The 14,482-nt window shown below is 51.7% G+C and overlaps 1 protein-coding gene across 1 annotated transcript in view; it reads left to right on the top strand.

Annotated features, from left to right (window-relative positions):
- Nucleotides 1-14,482, top strand: part of DGKG (diacylglycerol kinase gamma) — a 131,372-nt gene that overhangs the window by 50,780 nt on the left and 66,110 nt on the right. Inside the window, exons 9-15 of the mRNA XM_084639796.1 lie at nt 1,100-1,174; nt 2,224-2,343; nt 8,234-8,351; nt 9,566-9,654; nt 10,444-10,560; nt 12,015-12,113; nt 13,732-13,848. Of these exons, the coding sequence (XP_084495922.1) occupies nt 1,100-1,174; nt 2,224-2,343; nt 8,234-8,351; nt 9,566-9,654; nt 10,444-10,560; nt 12,015-12,113; nt 13,732-13,848 (735 nt within the window). The remainder of the gene's footprint in view (nt 1-1,099; nt 1,175-2,223; nt 2,344-8,233; nt 8,352-9,565; nt 9,655-10,443; nt 10,561-12,014; nt 12,114-13,731; nt 13,849-14,482) is intronic.

Below are 14,482 nucleotides of genomic sequence, written 5' to 3'. Positions count from 1 at the left end.
TCGGGAGTCACCGTGCAAAGAAGCTACCCAGATGCAAGTGCAGTCAGTGCCTCTCCCTTAAACAATCATCTGCTTCTCACTCAGCCATCTTGTTTCTAGGTGGAAGAGAAGGGCATGATTTCCTCAGGGTCAGTGCCCCACCACAAAGCAAAAGCCACCGTCATAGCCATACCCCCATTCTGGGCAGACCCTCCCCTGCCTTCAGTTCCGGGCTTCACACTCTCTGGTTGTTGCAGATTCCTGATGAGGCCCCCTACACTAATTTTGGGAGACTCCCTCCTATCTTTCTTCCTCCAGCCCCCTCTCCCCCCCACCCCCGGGTTTCTCTGTCTTGTCCATTTGGGGCAGATTCTGACAAGCTTAGTCACCTTGACTGGCACCTGACTCCATGAATAACCCTGCTGAGATAGAGGGTGCTAGAAAGTGGGATTCCCATTGCCTGGGGAACTCCCTGAGAAAACAAAAAAGTAGGTCTGAAACCAAATGGAAAATAAAATCTCTGCATGTCCCACAGAATGGGAACCCCAACATTTCATGTGGAAAAAGTCTAAGTAGCATTTCCTTTGGGGCTTTTCACAATGTTTGTCTAGTTCCCCCAGCTGCCCAGAGCCCCAGCAGCCTGCCAGCAGGGAGCTGGGGAGCCTGAGAGCCAGGCATCTCGGGAGCTGGGTCTCCCAAGGCTTGTGGGCTGACAAGGAGCTGGGGATCCTACCAGCCCCCAGGGATATGTGTCTACACCATGTTTTAACACCGGCGGATTTAACAGTGCCATGTGGACGTACCCAGGCAGGCTGCTAAGGAGCAGGTGGGTGAGCTGGCAGGAATCCCAGCCGTTGGAATCTCGATTCCAACTAAACGCTCTTTTCTGATGGAAAATTTCCCACCCACTCTCCATTGAAACCAATGGGACTGGCAGGGGTGTAAGGTGGGGCCCTGCATGGATGAGGGCTTGCCTCTCTGTGTGTCTGCAGGCAGCTTCTAGCCCAGTGGGGCTCTGATCCACATACCTTATCTCCCGCCTTCTCAAGTCAGTGCAAGCTGCAGGCCCAGGGGCAGCACTGATTTTTTCTCTTTGGTTCCTCCTTTTGTCTGAGCTCAGGAGCTGGATCGGATCATCAATCAAATGGTGCACGTGGCAGAATACTTGGAGTGGGACTCCACGGAGCTCAAGCCGGTAAGTGACAGAGGAGCCTCTGACTCTGCTGGGCAGGGGGCGGTGGTCAGGATAGACTGAGTGGGGAAGGCCGTGGTGAATTCCATGTGAATGAGCTGCTGGTGCTACCTGGAGAGCTCGGAAAAACACCCCTTCCGAAAGTGTGATTCCCCAGAGATATCCCTGTGTGGAGGGGCTGGGCTCCCCCTCCTGGGCTTCTAAACAGGGTCTTTGCTGTCCAGGAGCCTTCTGCTTGCTCCTGACAATTAACTGTGGTGGAGATGGTAGAGATGTCAAGGATGGAGACCAGAGGTGAGAAATAGGCAGGACTAGATTAGTACCTAAGGGACAAAGATCGTGTCTTCACGCGTCTGTTCTTAATCATCTGAGGCTGTTCAGATAAGTGGTGCTTGGAGAGACCTGATGGACTAGTTAGGAGGGCATGCCAGTGTAAGAGGTGGGAGAGAGCATAGAGAGGGCTGCACTATGAGGGGTAGATAGGGCTGGTGGAAATGTTCTGGGCTTTGGGGTTTGTGCTGGCCTCTTGGAACAGCGTAGGCCTCTGCCTCAGGTCACTGATCTGGTACTTAAAATATGGGAATGCACTGGCCATTTTGCAAGGGGCGTGCGATAAGCGGGATCACTGGCCATTGGGAAAGGTGCGTGCGATGAGTGGGATCACTGGCCATTGGGAAAGGTGCGTGCAATGAGCGGGATCGCTGGCCATTGGGAAAGGTGCGTGCAATGAGCGGGATCACTGGCCATTGGGAAAGGTGCGTGCAATGAGCTGGATCACTGGCCATTGTGTAAGGTGTGTGCAATAAGCAGGATCACTGGCCATTGGGAAACATGCATGCGATGAGCGGGATTACTAGCCATTGTACAAGGTATGTGCGATGAGTGGGATCACTGGCCATTGAGTAAGGTGTGTGCAATGAGCGGGATCACTGACCATTGGGAAAGGTACGTGCGATGAGCGGGATCACTAGCTATTGTGCAAGGTGCGTGCGATGAGTGGGATCACTACCTTCAGGAACATGGTGACTCCCATGGACTCTTGTTTCCTCTAGATTTTGAAGGAGATGATGGAGGAAATAGACTATGATCATGATGGCACCGTGACGCTGGAAGAGTGGATCCGGGGCGGCATGACCACCATCCCCTTGCTAGTCTTGCTGGGGATGGAGACGGTGAGTACCCAGGGCTGGGCCTAGATGGGACAGGCCCTACAGGGCTTGTCTCCAGAGATGTACAACCCAGGGTTCAGGTGTAACTCAATTGCCAGGCACTTGGCTGGAGGAACTGGGGCATGGCAGAGGGGCAGGGGAACACTTCCTTCCCGCAACAACTCTGCCCAGAGAATAGGAAATGAACACAGGGACTCATTTGGCATGTACTTTGTGGCAGCATCCCAGGTGTGAGTTCACCTCTAAGATGACTGCACTGGGCCAGTGTCCCAGCAAGGGCCCGGGAAGATCTCCACTTGCATATCACCCCGGGGCTATTATTCTGCACCTACCCCCTCTGCTCTGCATGTGCAGCGTTCGACCGATCCCCCTTGATACAGACACCTTCATGCTCGGGTGTCGCCCGGGAGCGGCGGGAAAACCACCCTGCTTTCTGACTGGGGCAGGCTGGTCCGATTACTGCCTGTGATTTGTAATGGCAATGTTGACGGGGGTTAGATAATGAATGGTCACAGAAGTGCTAGGCAGAAAGATTAGATGCTGGGGACAGCTGGTGGAACATTCAGAGGGCAATTTAGGGCCACAGGAGGGCACCAGAGCCTCACAAACTGAACGCTCCCAACCATGTCTTCTCACCCTCCTTCCAGCCATGCTGTGGGGAGTGCATGCACTGCACAGAGCGAGCCCCTTGACAGGAATCAGGCTGCTCGGTGACTAGATAGAAAGTGAACGGGGCCTTCCTTAAAGACCAAACTGTCCTTTCAAATGTCTTCAGAGTGCGGGAGGGACAGGCTGGAATGGCGGGGGGGAGGGGGCACTGCAGGCCAGCTCCTCAGCTGGCGTCACTCAGCCCAGCTCCATGCTGCCTTGCCTTAGCTGCAGAGCTAGCCCGGAAGAGGGGTCTTGAAAATCAGCAAATACAAAATCTTTTTAAAGTCCCAATTCACAGGCAGCACGTGGGCATGGGGCAAAACGGCAGCTCGGATACATTTTAAAGGGCCAGAGTTACAGCAGGGACGAATATGGCCCGAAACTTTTCCAGACAGTCTCTTTTCACCTCCTTGCCAAGGCCTGAGTTCAGGATCTGAGGCTTCTCTGTGTTCTGTGGTCTAGTCTGATAGCACCCAGTGCAGGGTGGGCCATGCTGCTCCAAATACCAGTGGCATCAGCAGCTCTAAGGAGAGACACCTGAGGACAGAGATTTAGAGCTTGGAAGTGCTTTCGGCTGACTGTTAAAAGGTGTTCCCACCAGGGGCAGCAGAAGCTTCCTAACAGTGGGGGGGCCCATCGGCACCCGAAACCGCCTCACACTGCCCCTTCCCTGAGGCCCCGCCCCACACCACCCCTTCCTCCTGAGGCCCTGCCCTAGCACTGCCCCTTCCCCCGAGACCCTGCCCCATGCCACCTCTCCCCTCCAAGATCCCTCCCCCTCCTCCCGTTGTTCACCCTTACGGCCGTGACCCCCTGCCCCCCACCCCCATTCCAGCACCTCTGGTTTCCACCTAAGATTTTAGTCTCTCTCTTGTCTCAGCGATTTGGGATCACAACCACACCAGGCTGGTTGTTTGGTGTGTGAAATAGTTTTTTTTAATTATTAATCATTTCAAAAATATGAAGAGCAGGTAAAATACTTGATGATAGCCCCATGCCTGCGATGGAACTGATTTACTGTGATGAAGTACAAGGGACAGAGTTAAGGTATTTCCTGACTTTCAGAGGTTACTTATTCATTCTGATGAAGTTCTTTATAGTTAAGGTGTATATTAGGCCTGAATTCATCCCAGTAAAATTTGCTGTCCATAGACATTTGAAATGTGAAACACATTCACTGCAGCTGTGTTTATGCCCCTTCTTGTGTTGGACCTCCCCAGATAAGCTAGCGAACAAACTGACTGGCAGGAATGTTGAAGGAAACAGTGAATTTTAAGACTATTGGAAAGTACTTGTGCCTTAAACCTGAGCCTAAGAGCTGTGCTCATCCAATCAGGGAACACAAACATATCGTGTGTAATCTCTCTAGAGTCAGCACAGCTTGAAGGTTGAACAAACTGGGCACAGACTGAGCAGGAATGATTTGCTTTAATTGTTCAGCAAATGACTTTGCATAGCAAATACATTGGAATCAATCATAAGCTACTTGTGGGCAGCTGGTAAACAGAAAGAGGCAAAATGAGTGAAATGAATTATTTGTTAAACTCAAGTGTGTGTGAGATGGAGAGAGAGAGAGAGAGAGAGAGAGAGACTATCTGGGAAATTCTTCTCTAGATTGCTGGATGACTGGAGCCCCCAATGTTTATACAGAAGCGAGCTAGCATTCTTCAGTACAGAAATGATGGCCTTTACAGTTCCAGAAAATAAGAGATGACAGCCAGCATCATGGGGCTGTTGATTCAGAGTGTTCTTATCTGCCTAATATTGGAAGAAGGTTGAATAGTGCCAGATGGTTTTGTATTTGTTTATAGTGTGTTCTTCCCCCAAGCCATCTTTAATAAGGAATGTGGCCATGTATGTAGGTACCAAGCTGCCGTATTTCCACCTGTTCAGGAGGATCTAGCAGACCAGAAAGCTAGATGTGAAGCATATTCTATATAATAGCTTAACCTGTACATCTCTTTGCCTAGCACACTATGGGTATGTCTACACAGGAGGTATGATTTCCAGCTCACTGAGCTAGCATGCTAAAAATAGAAGTGTAGCGTCAGCAACATGAGCAGCTGGATGGGTTAGTCACCCCAAGCATAATCCTGTCTGAAACCCGAGGCACATACTTGGGTGGTTGTCCCATCCCACCCTTGACGTCACTGTAGTGATATTTCTATTTTTAGCATGCTATCTTGGTCAGAGCCAGAGTGGGTATGTCTACTCGAGCTGGAAATGATACCTCCAGCTCCAGTGTAGACATATCCGAAGGGACAACCTTATCTGCAGGGATTTCTGAGTTCCCCAGCAAACAGGCAATTCCACTACCTCCGCTGAAAGACTGTTCCAGAGTTAACTACATTTATAATTAGAAAGTTTTTCCTAATCTCTAAACTAAATCTCCCTTGCTGCGGATTAACCTCATTGCTTCTTGTCCTCCTTTCAGAGAAAATGGAGAACAGTTGATCACATTTTCTTTATTATGGCCTTTAACATATTTGAAGACTGTTATCAGGTCCCCCCTCTGTCTTCTCTTCTCAAGACTAAACTTGCCCAGTTTTTTTGCCTTTCCTCATTGGTCAGGTTTTCTAAACCTTTTATCATTTTGTTGCTCTCCTCGTGACTCTCTCCAGTTTGTCCTCATCTTTCCTAGTGAGAAACACCCAGAATTGGACACTGTATCCAGCTGAGGCCTCCCCAGTGCCGAGTAGAGTGGGACAATTACCTCCCGTGGCTTCCATACGACACTCCTGTTAATACAACCCAGAATTATATTCACTTTTCCTGCAACTGCATCCCATTGTTGACTCATACTCAATTTGTGATCCACTATCACCCCCAGATCCTCTTCAGCAGTACTGCCACCTACCCAGTTATTCCCTAGTTTGCAGCTGTGCATTTGATTTTTCCTTCCTAAGTGAAGTACTTTGCACTCGTCTTTATTGAATTTCATCTTGGTGAATTCAGACCAATTCTCAAATTTGGCAAGGTCATTTTGAATTCTAGTCTTGTCCCCTAAAGTGCTGGCAGCTTCTCCCAGCTCCGCAAATTGTATAAACGTACTCTCCACTCCATTATCTAAATCATTAATGAAAATATGGACTAGTACCGGATACAGGACTGACCCCTGCAGGACCCCACTAGAGACACCCTCCCAGTTTGCTAATGGGAAGAAGTCGGGGGAGAGGGACTTTGTTTGTCAGTGTTTGACTCTTGAGAGTTTTTATGAGCAATGGAGAGAAATGGGTAAAACTACCCAAATGATTTGCTATTGTCCTTAAACACACAGTGGAAAAGCACAAGCGGATCAGCTGTCTTCTCCAGAATGGACCTTGAACAGTCCCTGGTGTGAGCGAATTGCTGCCCCATGTGCCCCCCCAGACCCCCATTGTGCCTGTCAGGGTTTCCTCCCCACTCTGAACTCTGGGGTACAGATGTGGGGACCCGCATGAAAGACCCCTAAGCTTATTTCTTCTAGCTTAGGTTAAAACCTTCCCCAAGGCACAAATCCTTTCCTTGTCCTTGGATGGTATTGCTGCCACCACCAAGTGAATTAGACAAAGATTCAGGAAAAGGGTCACTTGGAGTTCTTATTTCCCCAAAATATTCCCCCAAGCCCCTTCACCCCGTTTCCTGGGGAGGCTTGAGAATAATATACCAACCAATTGCCTTTAATAAAAGTACAGACCAGACCCTTTAGTTTTTAGGACACTAAAAACCAATCAGATTCTTAAAAGAAGAATTTTATTATAAAGAGAAAAGTAAAAGAAGCACCTCTGTAAAATCAGGATGGAAGGTGATTTTATGGGTAATAAAAAGATTTAAAACACAGAGGATTCCCCTCTAGGCTCAACTTCAAAGTTACAAAAACAGGAATAAATCTCCCTCTTAGCACAGGGAAAATTCACAAGCTAAAACAAAAGCTACTACTTACAATTTCTGTAATTTTAGATGTATCATTTCAGTAGGAGCTGGGTTACCTGCTTGGTCTCTCTCTCTCTAACCAGAGGGAACAACCAAAGAGAGCACAAACAACCCCCCCCCCATTTGAAAATATCTTCTTTCCTTATTGGTCCTTTTGGTCAGGTGCCAACTAGGTTATTTGAGCTTCTTAACCCCTGTCAAGGTTCCTTCCCCACTCTGAACGCTAGCGTACAGATGTGGGGACCTGCATGAAAAATCTCCTAAGCTTCTCTTTACCAGCTTAGGTCAAAACTTCCCCAAGGTACAAAATATTCCACCCTTTGTCCTTGGATTGGCTGCTACCACCACCAAACAAATACTGGTTACTGGGGAAGAGCTGTTTGGACACGTCTTTCCTCTCAAAATACTTCCCAAAACCTTGCACCCCACTTTCTGGACAAGGTTTGGTAAAAAGCCTCACCAATTTGCCTAGGTGACTACAGACCCCGACCCTTGGATCTTAAGAACAATGGACAATCCTCCCAACACTTGCATCCCCCCTTTCCAGGGAAATGTTGGATAAAAAGCCTCACCAATTTGCATAGGTGACCACAGACCCAAACCCTTGGATCTGAGAACAATGAAAAAGCATTCAGTTTTCTTACTAGAAGACTTTTAATAAATAGAAATAAAGAAATCCCCCCTGTAAAATCAGGATGGTAGATACCTTACAGGGTAATTAGATTCAAAACACAGAGAACCCCTCTAGGCAAAACCTTAAGTTACAAAAAAGATACACAGACAGAAATAAGAAAAGGAGTACTTGTGGCACCTTAGAGACTAACCAATTTATTTGAGCATGAGCTTTCGTGAGTTATAGCTCACAGCGAATACAGACTAACACGGCTGTTACTCTGAAACAGACAGAAATAGTTATTCTATTCAGCACAATTCTTTTCTCAGCCATTTAAAGAAATCATAATCTAACACATACCTAGCTAGATTACTTACTAAAAGTTCTAAGACTCCATTCCTGGTCTATCCCCAGCAGAAAACCAGCATATAGACAGACATACAGACCCTTTGTTTCTCTCCCTCCTCCCAGCTTTTGAAAGTATCTTGTCTCCTCATTGGTCATTTTGGTCAGGTGCCAGTGAGGTTACCTTTAGCTTCTTAACCCTTTACAGGTGAGAGGATATTTTTTCTCTGGCCAGGAGGGATTTTAAAGGGGTTTACCCTTCCCTTTATATTTATGACAACCCCTTACAGGTAAAGGAGGGATTTTATGCTACCCTTAGCTGTATGTTTATGACAGTGCCTCTCCCTAACTCCCGCTGTGCTTTGACTGCAGAACGTGAAGGACGACGGGCAGCATGCCTGGAGACTGAAGCACTTCAAGAAACCTGCCTACTGCAACTTCTGCCGCACCATGCTGTTGGGGGTCCGGAAACAGGGCTTGTGCTGCTCCTGTGAGTCCTGCTGTCCTAGCCCGCTGTGCCCCATGCATGGCCTGTCGCACTGCAGCACACTGACCAGCATTCAACCCCTGCTCTGGCTTTGCAGCACAGCCCTTGTCCATTTCTTTCAGGATGGTTTGGGTGCCACAAGCATCTGAGGAAAGCAAGCCTATTTCAGGAGTGGGAGGGTGAGGTTCTGTGGCCTGCGATGTGCACGAGGCCAACAAAATCTCTATTGGCCTTTAAGGTCTATGAGTCTATAAGCCCAGCCCCGGATAATGGGGCTGCAGACGGAACCCCGGCTCCGGATAACAGGGCCGCAGCCAGAACCCCAGCTCTGGATAACGGGGCTCTGGCCCTTTCTTGATTTCCTATCCTTAACAACAGAAGCTGTATCTGGGTAACTTGACATGTTTGACAGGAGTCTCCAAAGGCTGGGAAATTCAGAGATTAGTCTGAACCTCAATCCCTAACTCACCTGGCTTTGCCCAAGGAATGTAAAACCTTCCCCTGGTTCAGGTCCTTCTCCCCTGCTGGGAGTGCCCTGGCCAACCAGGGAGAGCTGAGAATGGAGTGTCAACATTAACATTCAGCCAGACAAACAATCCCTCCTTCCCAGTAAGGCACCCCTCTTCCCAAGGTCCAGGGACTAGACAACCACCGAGCACCTCAGCAGCTGGTACACTGGGGTCCTGTTCTCCTCGCAGCTGAAGAGTTCCACTGGGTCCTCCAAAGTGCTCCTGGTCAGGCTCGATACCCCAGCTCCCTAGACAGTTATATGGTGCCCATCACTCACCTCTGCCAGCAGGGGACGCTGCTCTCCTCTCCCTGCAGCATCTTCCTCCAGGCTGCCGGCTCTCCTGTTAATTCAATGGTACAGGCTTGAGCCTGCAACTGCGGAGCAATGCCTGGGAGGTAGTGAGTGCCTAGCTCCCCTTGGAGCTCAGTGGAGTTTGAAGGTGCTCAGCCTTTCCCCGCATGTGCTGCTGGAAACCTGCAGGCTCTGGCCCATTCTGTTTCGTAAGCTAGCAGGCAGCCCACCCCTTCACATGGCAGGCTAGGTGGTGGACTACGTCCCTCCCTGCTCTGACTCTGGCCAATGCAGCGTGTCACCCGGATGCGTGGGAGCTCTGGCTCTTGTCTGTGTCCTCGGGCTGCTCCGAAGTGCCTGCAGTGTGCATGTGCCGAGGGGTCACAGCTGACTTCTTTTCCCCTCTCTGCTGCAGTTTGTAAATATACCGTCCATGAACGGTGTGTGTCCAAAGAGATTGCCTCGTGCATCAGCACATACGTGAAATCCAAGAGGAACACCAATGTGAGTAGCACATGTGTAGACGACAGCTTACTGGTTTCCCTTCTAGCTCTGCTAACGCCTATGCAGGATGTGCTGAATTCCCTGTGAGAGTGGCTGGTAGCTCAACTGTGTACCTGCGGCTCAACAGGGGAGATGAGTGAAGCTTTAGAAGCCCCGCTCTACCTTAGCCAGGGGGTTAGCAGACTATTGGCCAATGAACTCACCTGAGATCCAGCTGGGAGTGGTCCAAAGCTCCACCAGAATGGATACTGGGGATGGTGAGGGTGGGGCCAGTTCTCCCCTCCCCACACACCATCGTTATTGGAGCGTAACGCCACATAACCACCCCTGCCCATTAACCTGCAGATCACTTAGGTTCCCATGGTTTGCTCTTTGTGCCAGGCTTCCCAAAGCTCTCCCGAGGCGGGGGGAGCAGCAGAGGATGAGGCTGGTGGCCTTCCCTGTGGCTGGCTGGCCATTGAGGGGCAGCCTCCAACCAGTTAACCCCCTCAGAACAGGGCAAAGAGAGATGTCAGAGAACTTTGCAGAGCAGCTCTTTTCTACAGGACAGCACCAGCTGGTGCTTGGGCCTCTTTGCCATTGTCTGGTGAGCAAAGCAGGCCACTGTCCAAGGGAATGGAGCAGTGGCAGCTCCCGCCATGATCCAGACCCTTGTTTATCCAGGGTCTCCTGAGAGACCTTTGACTCAACAGATTCCCTGTGTGCCCAATTCCCATTGCCTGTTAGCCTCTGGGTTTCAATGCTGGCCCAGATGGTGCCATCTCTTTCATTTCTCACCTGTTCCTTCAGGTCATGCAGCACACCTGGATCGAGGGGAACTCCCCAGTCAAGTGTGACCGGTGCCACAAAAGCATCAAGTGCTACCAGGGTATTACCGGACTACACTGTGCATGGTGCCAAATCACAGTGAGTACGTGGAGGGGACGCTGTGCAGGGGTGTCATGGAGACTGAATGGCCCCAGGGGGTGGGATACACAAAACCGTTTGCTCCTAGGTTATCAGCCTGTGTCAGGAGTGTTCAAAAGCCCATTACCGCCTGGCAAGCAGAAGGTGAGCTGCTGGCCTGTGTGAAATGAGCTTGTGCCCGCCCCGTTCCTTGTAAGCCCTCCTATGAATTACTGTCACCATGAGTTCTGGGGGTCTCCACTGAGAAGCCAGCGGCTGGCTAGGTGTGAAAAATGAATTACCTACTTGTGACCCCAGTGTATCTGGGTCCAATCTGTAGGCAGGGGCTGCAGGGGAAGCTTGGTGTCTCTTCAGGCTCTGACTGAGCAACTGCCATCAGCACCGGGCTCACTCTGCAGCCAAAACAGGTGGCCCAATGCACAGGCTGTGCGAGGGGGAGGAGAATGGTGCCAGCTCTCCAGGAGAACTGAGTTCCCCAAGCTCTTCTGCTGCCCTGGCGGCACTCACACCGGGTCTGACAAGTCGCACAACCCAATATGCCAGCATGACAAATACAGGCAATGGCCTCTGCCAGTGGGAGGGAAAGGCTGTGGCAGGTCTGGAGAAGCCTCAGTTGGTTTCCCAGTCCACTTTAACCATCTCTTCCTTTGGGTTAGAGATGAGATCTGAGAGGCGGCCCGGGGAGGGACAGTTACCCTGGCACTTCCTAGCGCAGGGTTGAGGATTTAACAGCTCAGGCATTGTTCTGCAGGAACCCACAACACGTCACTTTCCCCGGCACCATGGCACTTAGGGGTGGAGCAGGTCGCGACCCTTCCGTCAGCACGATGCCCATTGCGGCAAAATCCAAGTGTTCCATGGCAGAAATCCCAATGAGGGCAGGGAGGCTCTTGTTAGTTTCATGCTCTGCCTGTGGGGAAACTGACATGAGCCAAGGCAGGCAGCCAGCAAGCAGAAAGACTCTGCCTTGGTTCTCCTGCAATGGCACGTTCTGGGGATCCCTTCCCCGAAAAATGGCACAGTTGGGACTTTCCATCTCCATGTGGGACAAAATATTGGTTCAAAACCGTGACGTGTAGTAGAGCAGCCCTAAGCCCTCTTCCCTCAAGATCCCAGCCAAGGGGAGGACGCAACAAGGGCAAAGGGAAGGGGGAAGAAACAAGCAGGGACAGAATGTGGCGAGGGGATTCCAGGAAGCAGGGAAGTGAGGAGAGCTAATGTAGAGAACGATTGTCATGGGGGATAGAAAACCCCTCGGCTGAACTCTGCTCCCCCTGTTTCAGCCCATATTACAGTGCCCGGGGCTGGTCTGTGGTGCTTGGGGCTTCCATGCGTAATGCTGTCCTCAGCTCAAAGGGTTGGAGAGCCAGAGCTGAGAGGCCAGCTGCCTGGAGAGGAGGGCAGGGGAGGGGAGGCGGTCACACGCTCATGCTCGTTCCTCTCTCTTCCTCCAGCTTCACAACAAATGTGCCTCCCACGTGAAGCCAGAGTGTGACGGGGGGCAGCTCAAGGATCACATCTTGCTGCCCTCTGACATCTGTCCAGTGGTTCTGGTATGTCTGGCTCTTCCAGCCCGTACGGCAGTGAGGGGCATGGGCATGCACACAGCCTCTTCAATATCCCCGCCAAGAAACCTGTGGGAACTCAAAGCCACGTCTGCTTGAGTACATGGCTCCACCCTGCAAGCCCCACGGAGCAAGGCAGTCCCAAGTCAAGGCAGCAGTCACCCCAGCCTGATACCAATAGACCTGCATCAGCCCAGTAGCATTGCAGCCCTGCAGCATGCTCACTTCTCTAGCAACAGACGCGATGCCACGTCCGTGATACTGCTGCCTGCAGGGCACCCTTCAAGGAGCCACAAGGCACAACCTTAACTCTAACCACCCCTGGCTGCTTTAATTTGCAAGGCTGTGACTGCAAATATCATGAAAATGCTATCCTGCCATGCGCCGGATGGGTAAAGAGCGCACAGCTCCTCACATCCACAACATCCCTGGCCTCACTGAACACAAAGAAACCTTCTGTCCACTTACACCGTGGCTTTCAAAGGATCGGCTCAGCTTCGCAGTGCACACCGCCCAGCAAAACCACACACACATGGGTGGCAGGTGAAGCTTCCCCTCGGAGAGGCTAGCTCCCAGTCTCCCACCTCTTCCTTCCACGGCCCCGCCCACGCGGCATCCTAGGCCCCACCTCTGCTCCACCCCAGGCCTCGCCCCCTCCACTGCTCAGCCCCACTTGCTGCATGCGTCTCTCCTCTCCTTCCCCACTCCTCCCTGTTCAGCCCCTGCCACCGCTACTCAAAGTGTGCATCCCTCCTCTCTTCCCCCCACCCCCGCTCAGGAGGGATGTGGCGGCGGGGGAGCCAAGTGGGGAGGGGGCCAAACAGGAAGGAAAGGAGGAACCAGCAAGCGGCGGCGGGGACCTCTGGAGGTGGGGGTGAAGTGTTGGAGAGAAGCAGCCAGGCAGCAGCAGGCGGAGAACGCTGAGCTTTTATATGCGCCATGCAGATTCCGGGGTGGCTGAGGAGGCGGTATCTGTCACTCAGCTTCCTGGTTCATCAATAATCTCCCTGGGGAGTCCAAGGGACCCGGGAAGCTGAGTTGCAGATACCACCTCCTTAGCCGCCTGGGAACCTGCATGGTGCATAATAAATCAGCATAAACTTTCCGCAGAAGCCCACTCCCAGGAGGGAGGGGAAGGGGCAGGGTTACCCTGCCCTATTATACCCACCACCCAGGTACACACAAATGTCTTCCCCCACCATAGAGCAGGCTGTAACTGGGCCTATGGAAGAAACGAGCAGACCACGGCTCGGGCTGTGCCATGCAGGGGCATCTGCCGTCCGTCGGTGTGTGCTCTGCTGGGGATGGCACTATTGGAGTGAGGCTCAGTGCATGATCGGGGGGCAATGCTTGCAGGCTGCAGCTGTGCTGGGTGTGGCTGTGCCTTTGATTGACTGTGACTCTGCTCTCAGTCAGAGTGTTTGGACTGTCAGAGTGCTATGGCCACTGTCATGGAAACTGCAGGGCCGTCAGCCCCTCATGGCCCCATGGGGACTTGTTTCTGCCAGACCGATCCTGGAAGCTGGAGTCTGACAAACAAACGCCCCTTCTTAGTGCCACTCTTCATTCATCTGTTAGACTCGGTGCATCTTTTTCCTTCTAAAAGGACAGGCAGTCCCACCCCAGGAAATCAGACAGCGATTCCCCTGCCAGCACCTGTCCAGACGACACCGCCCAGACCTTCAAATTCAATACCACCACGCTGGACGGGCATGGCCTACAGGTAGGTGGCTCTGAGCCGCCTCGGTCTCCAGGAGGCTCAGATGCTGGGCTGGGAGCGAGAAACCCAGGGGCAGGGTGCTGAAGTCTCAGGCCCAGGCCAGCGGGGGATGATGATCTGACAGGGAGCTAGACTATGTATGCACTCTGATGGCTGGCTGGGGTCACGTTCCCCCTGCTGGCCAGTGATGCTTGTGTCCATTGACTTCCGGGTATTGGAATGAACTCTGGGACAGTCTGTCCTGGTGTGTCAATGACCCTGCGATCCTTTCCCCACAATGGCCTTTATTTCTCCCTTGTATAGCTTGTTGTTTCTGAGGCGCAGCTTCAGAAACGCCAGTGAACGGTCAGTTTATGGCGCTAGTATCATCTCACTGTTTCCCTGTGCTCCCCGTCTGTCTCTTGAATCCATCTGTTATATAGACTCATCTTATATAGACTGTAGGCAGGAACTGTCTCTTTGTTCTGTGTTTGGACAGTACCTGGTGCAATGGGCCTGGGGCCTGTATCATGGCGGACATTGTTAATGATGAAAATATCGTCAGGCAGATCTGAGCAGCTATATGTCTCTGCCCTGTCATGTCCCCCATCATCCGCTGGGCAGTGCCCCACTAGGCATGGAGCCCTGGTGCGGAGCC

Source organism: Lepidochelys olivacea (genome assembly GCF_965140295.1).
Source record: "Lepidochelys olivacea isolate rLepOli2 genome assembly, chromosome: 9".
Classification (NCBI taxonomy): domain Eukaryota; kingdom Metazoa; phylum Chordata; order Testudines; family Cheloniidae; genus Lepidochelys; species Lepidochelys olivacea.
Note: the sequence above shows the minus strand (reverse complement) of the source record. Positions and strands in the feature narration are given on the sequence as shown.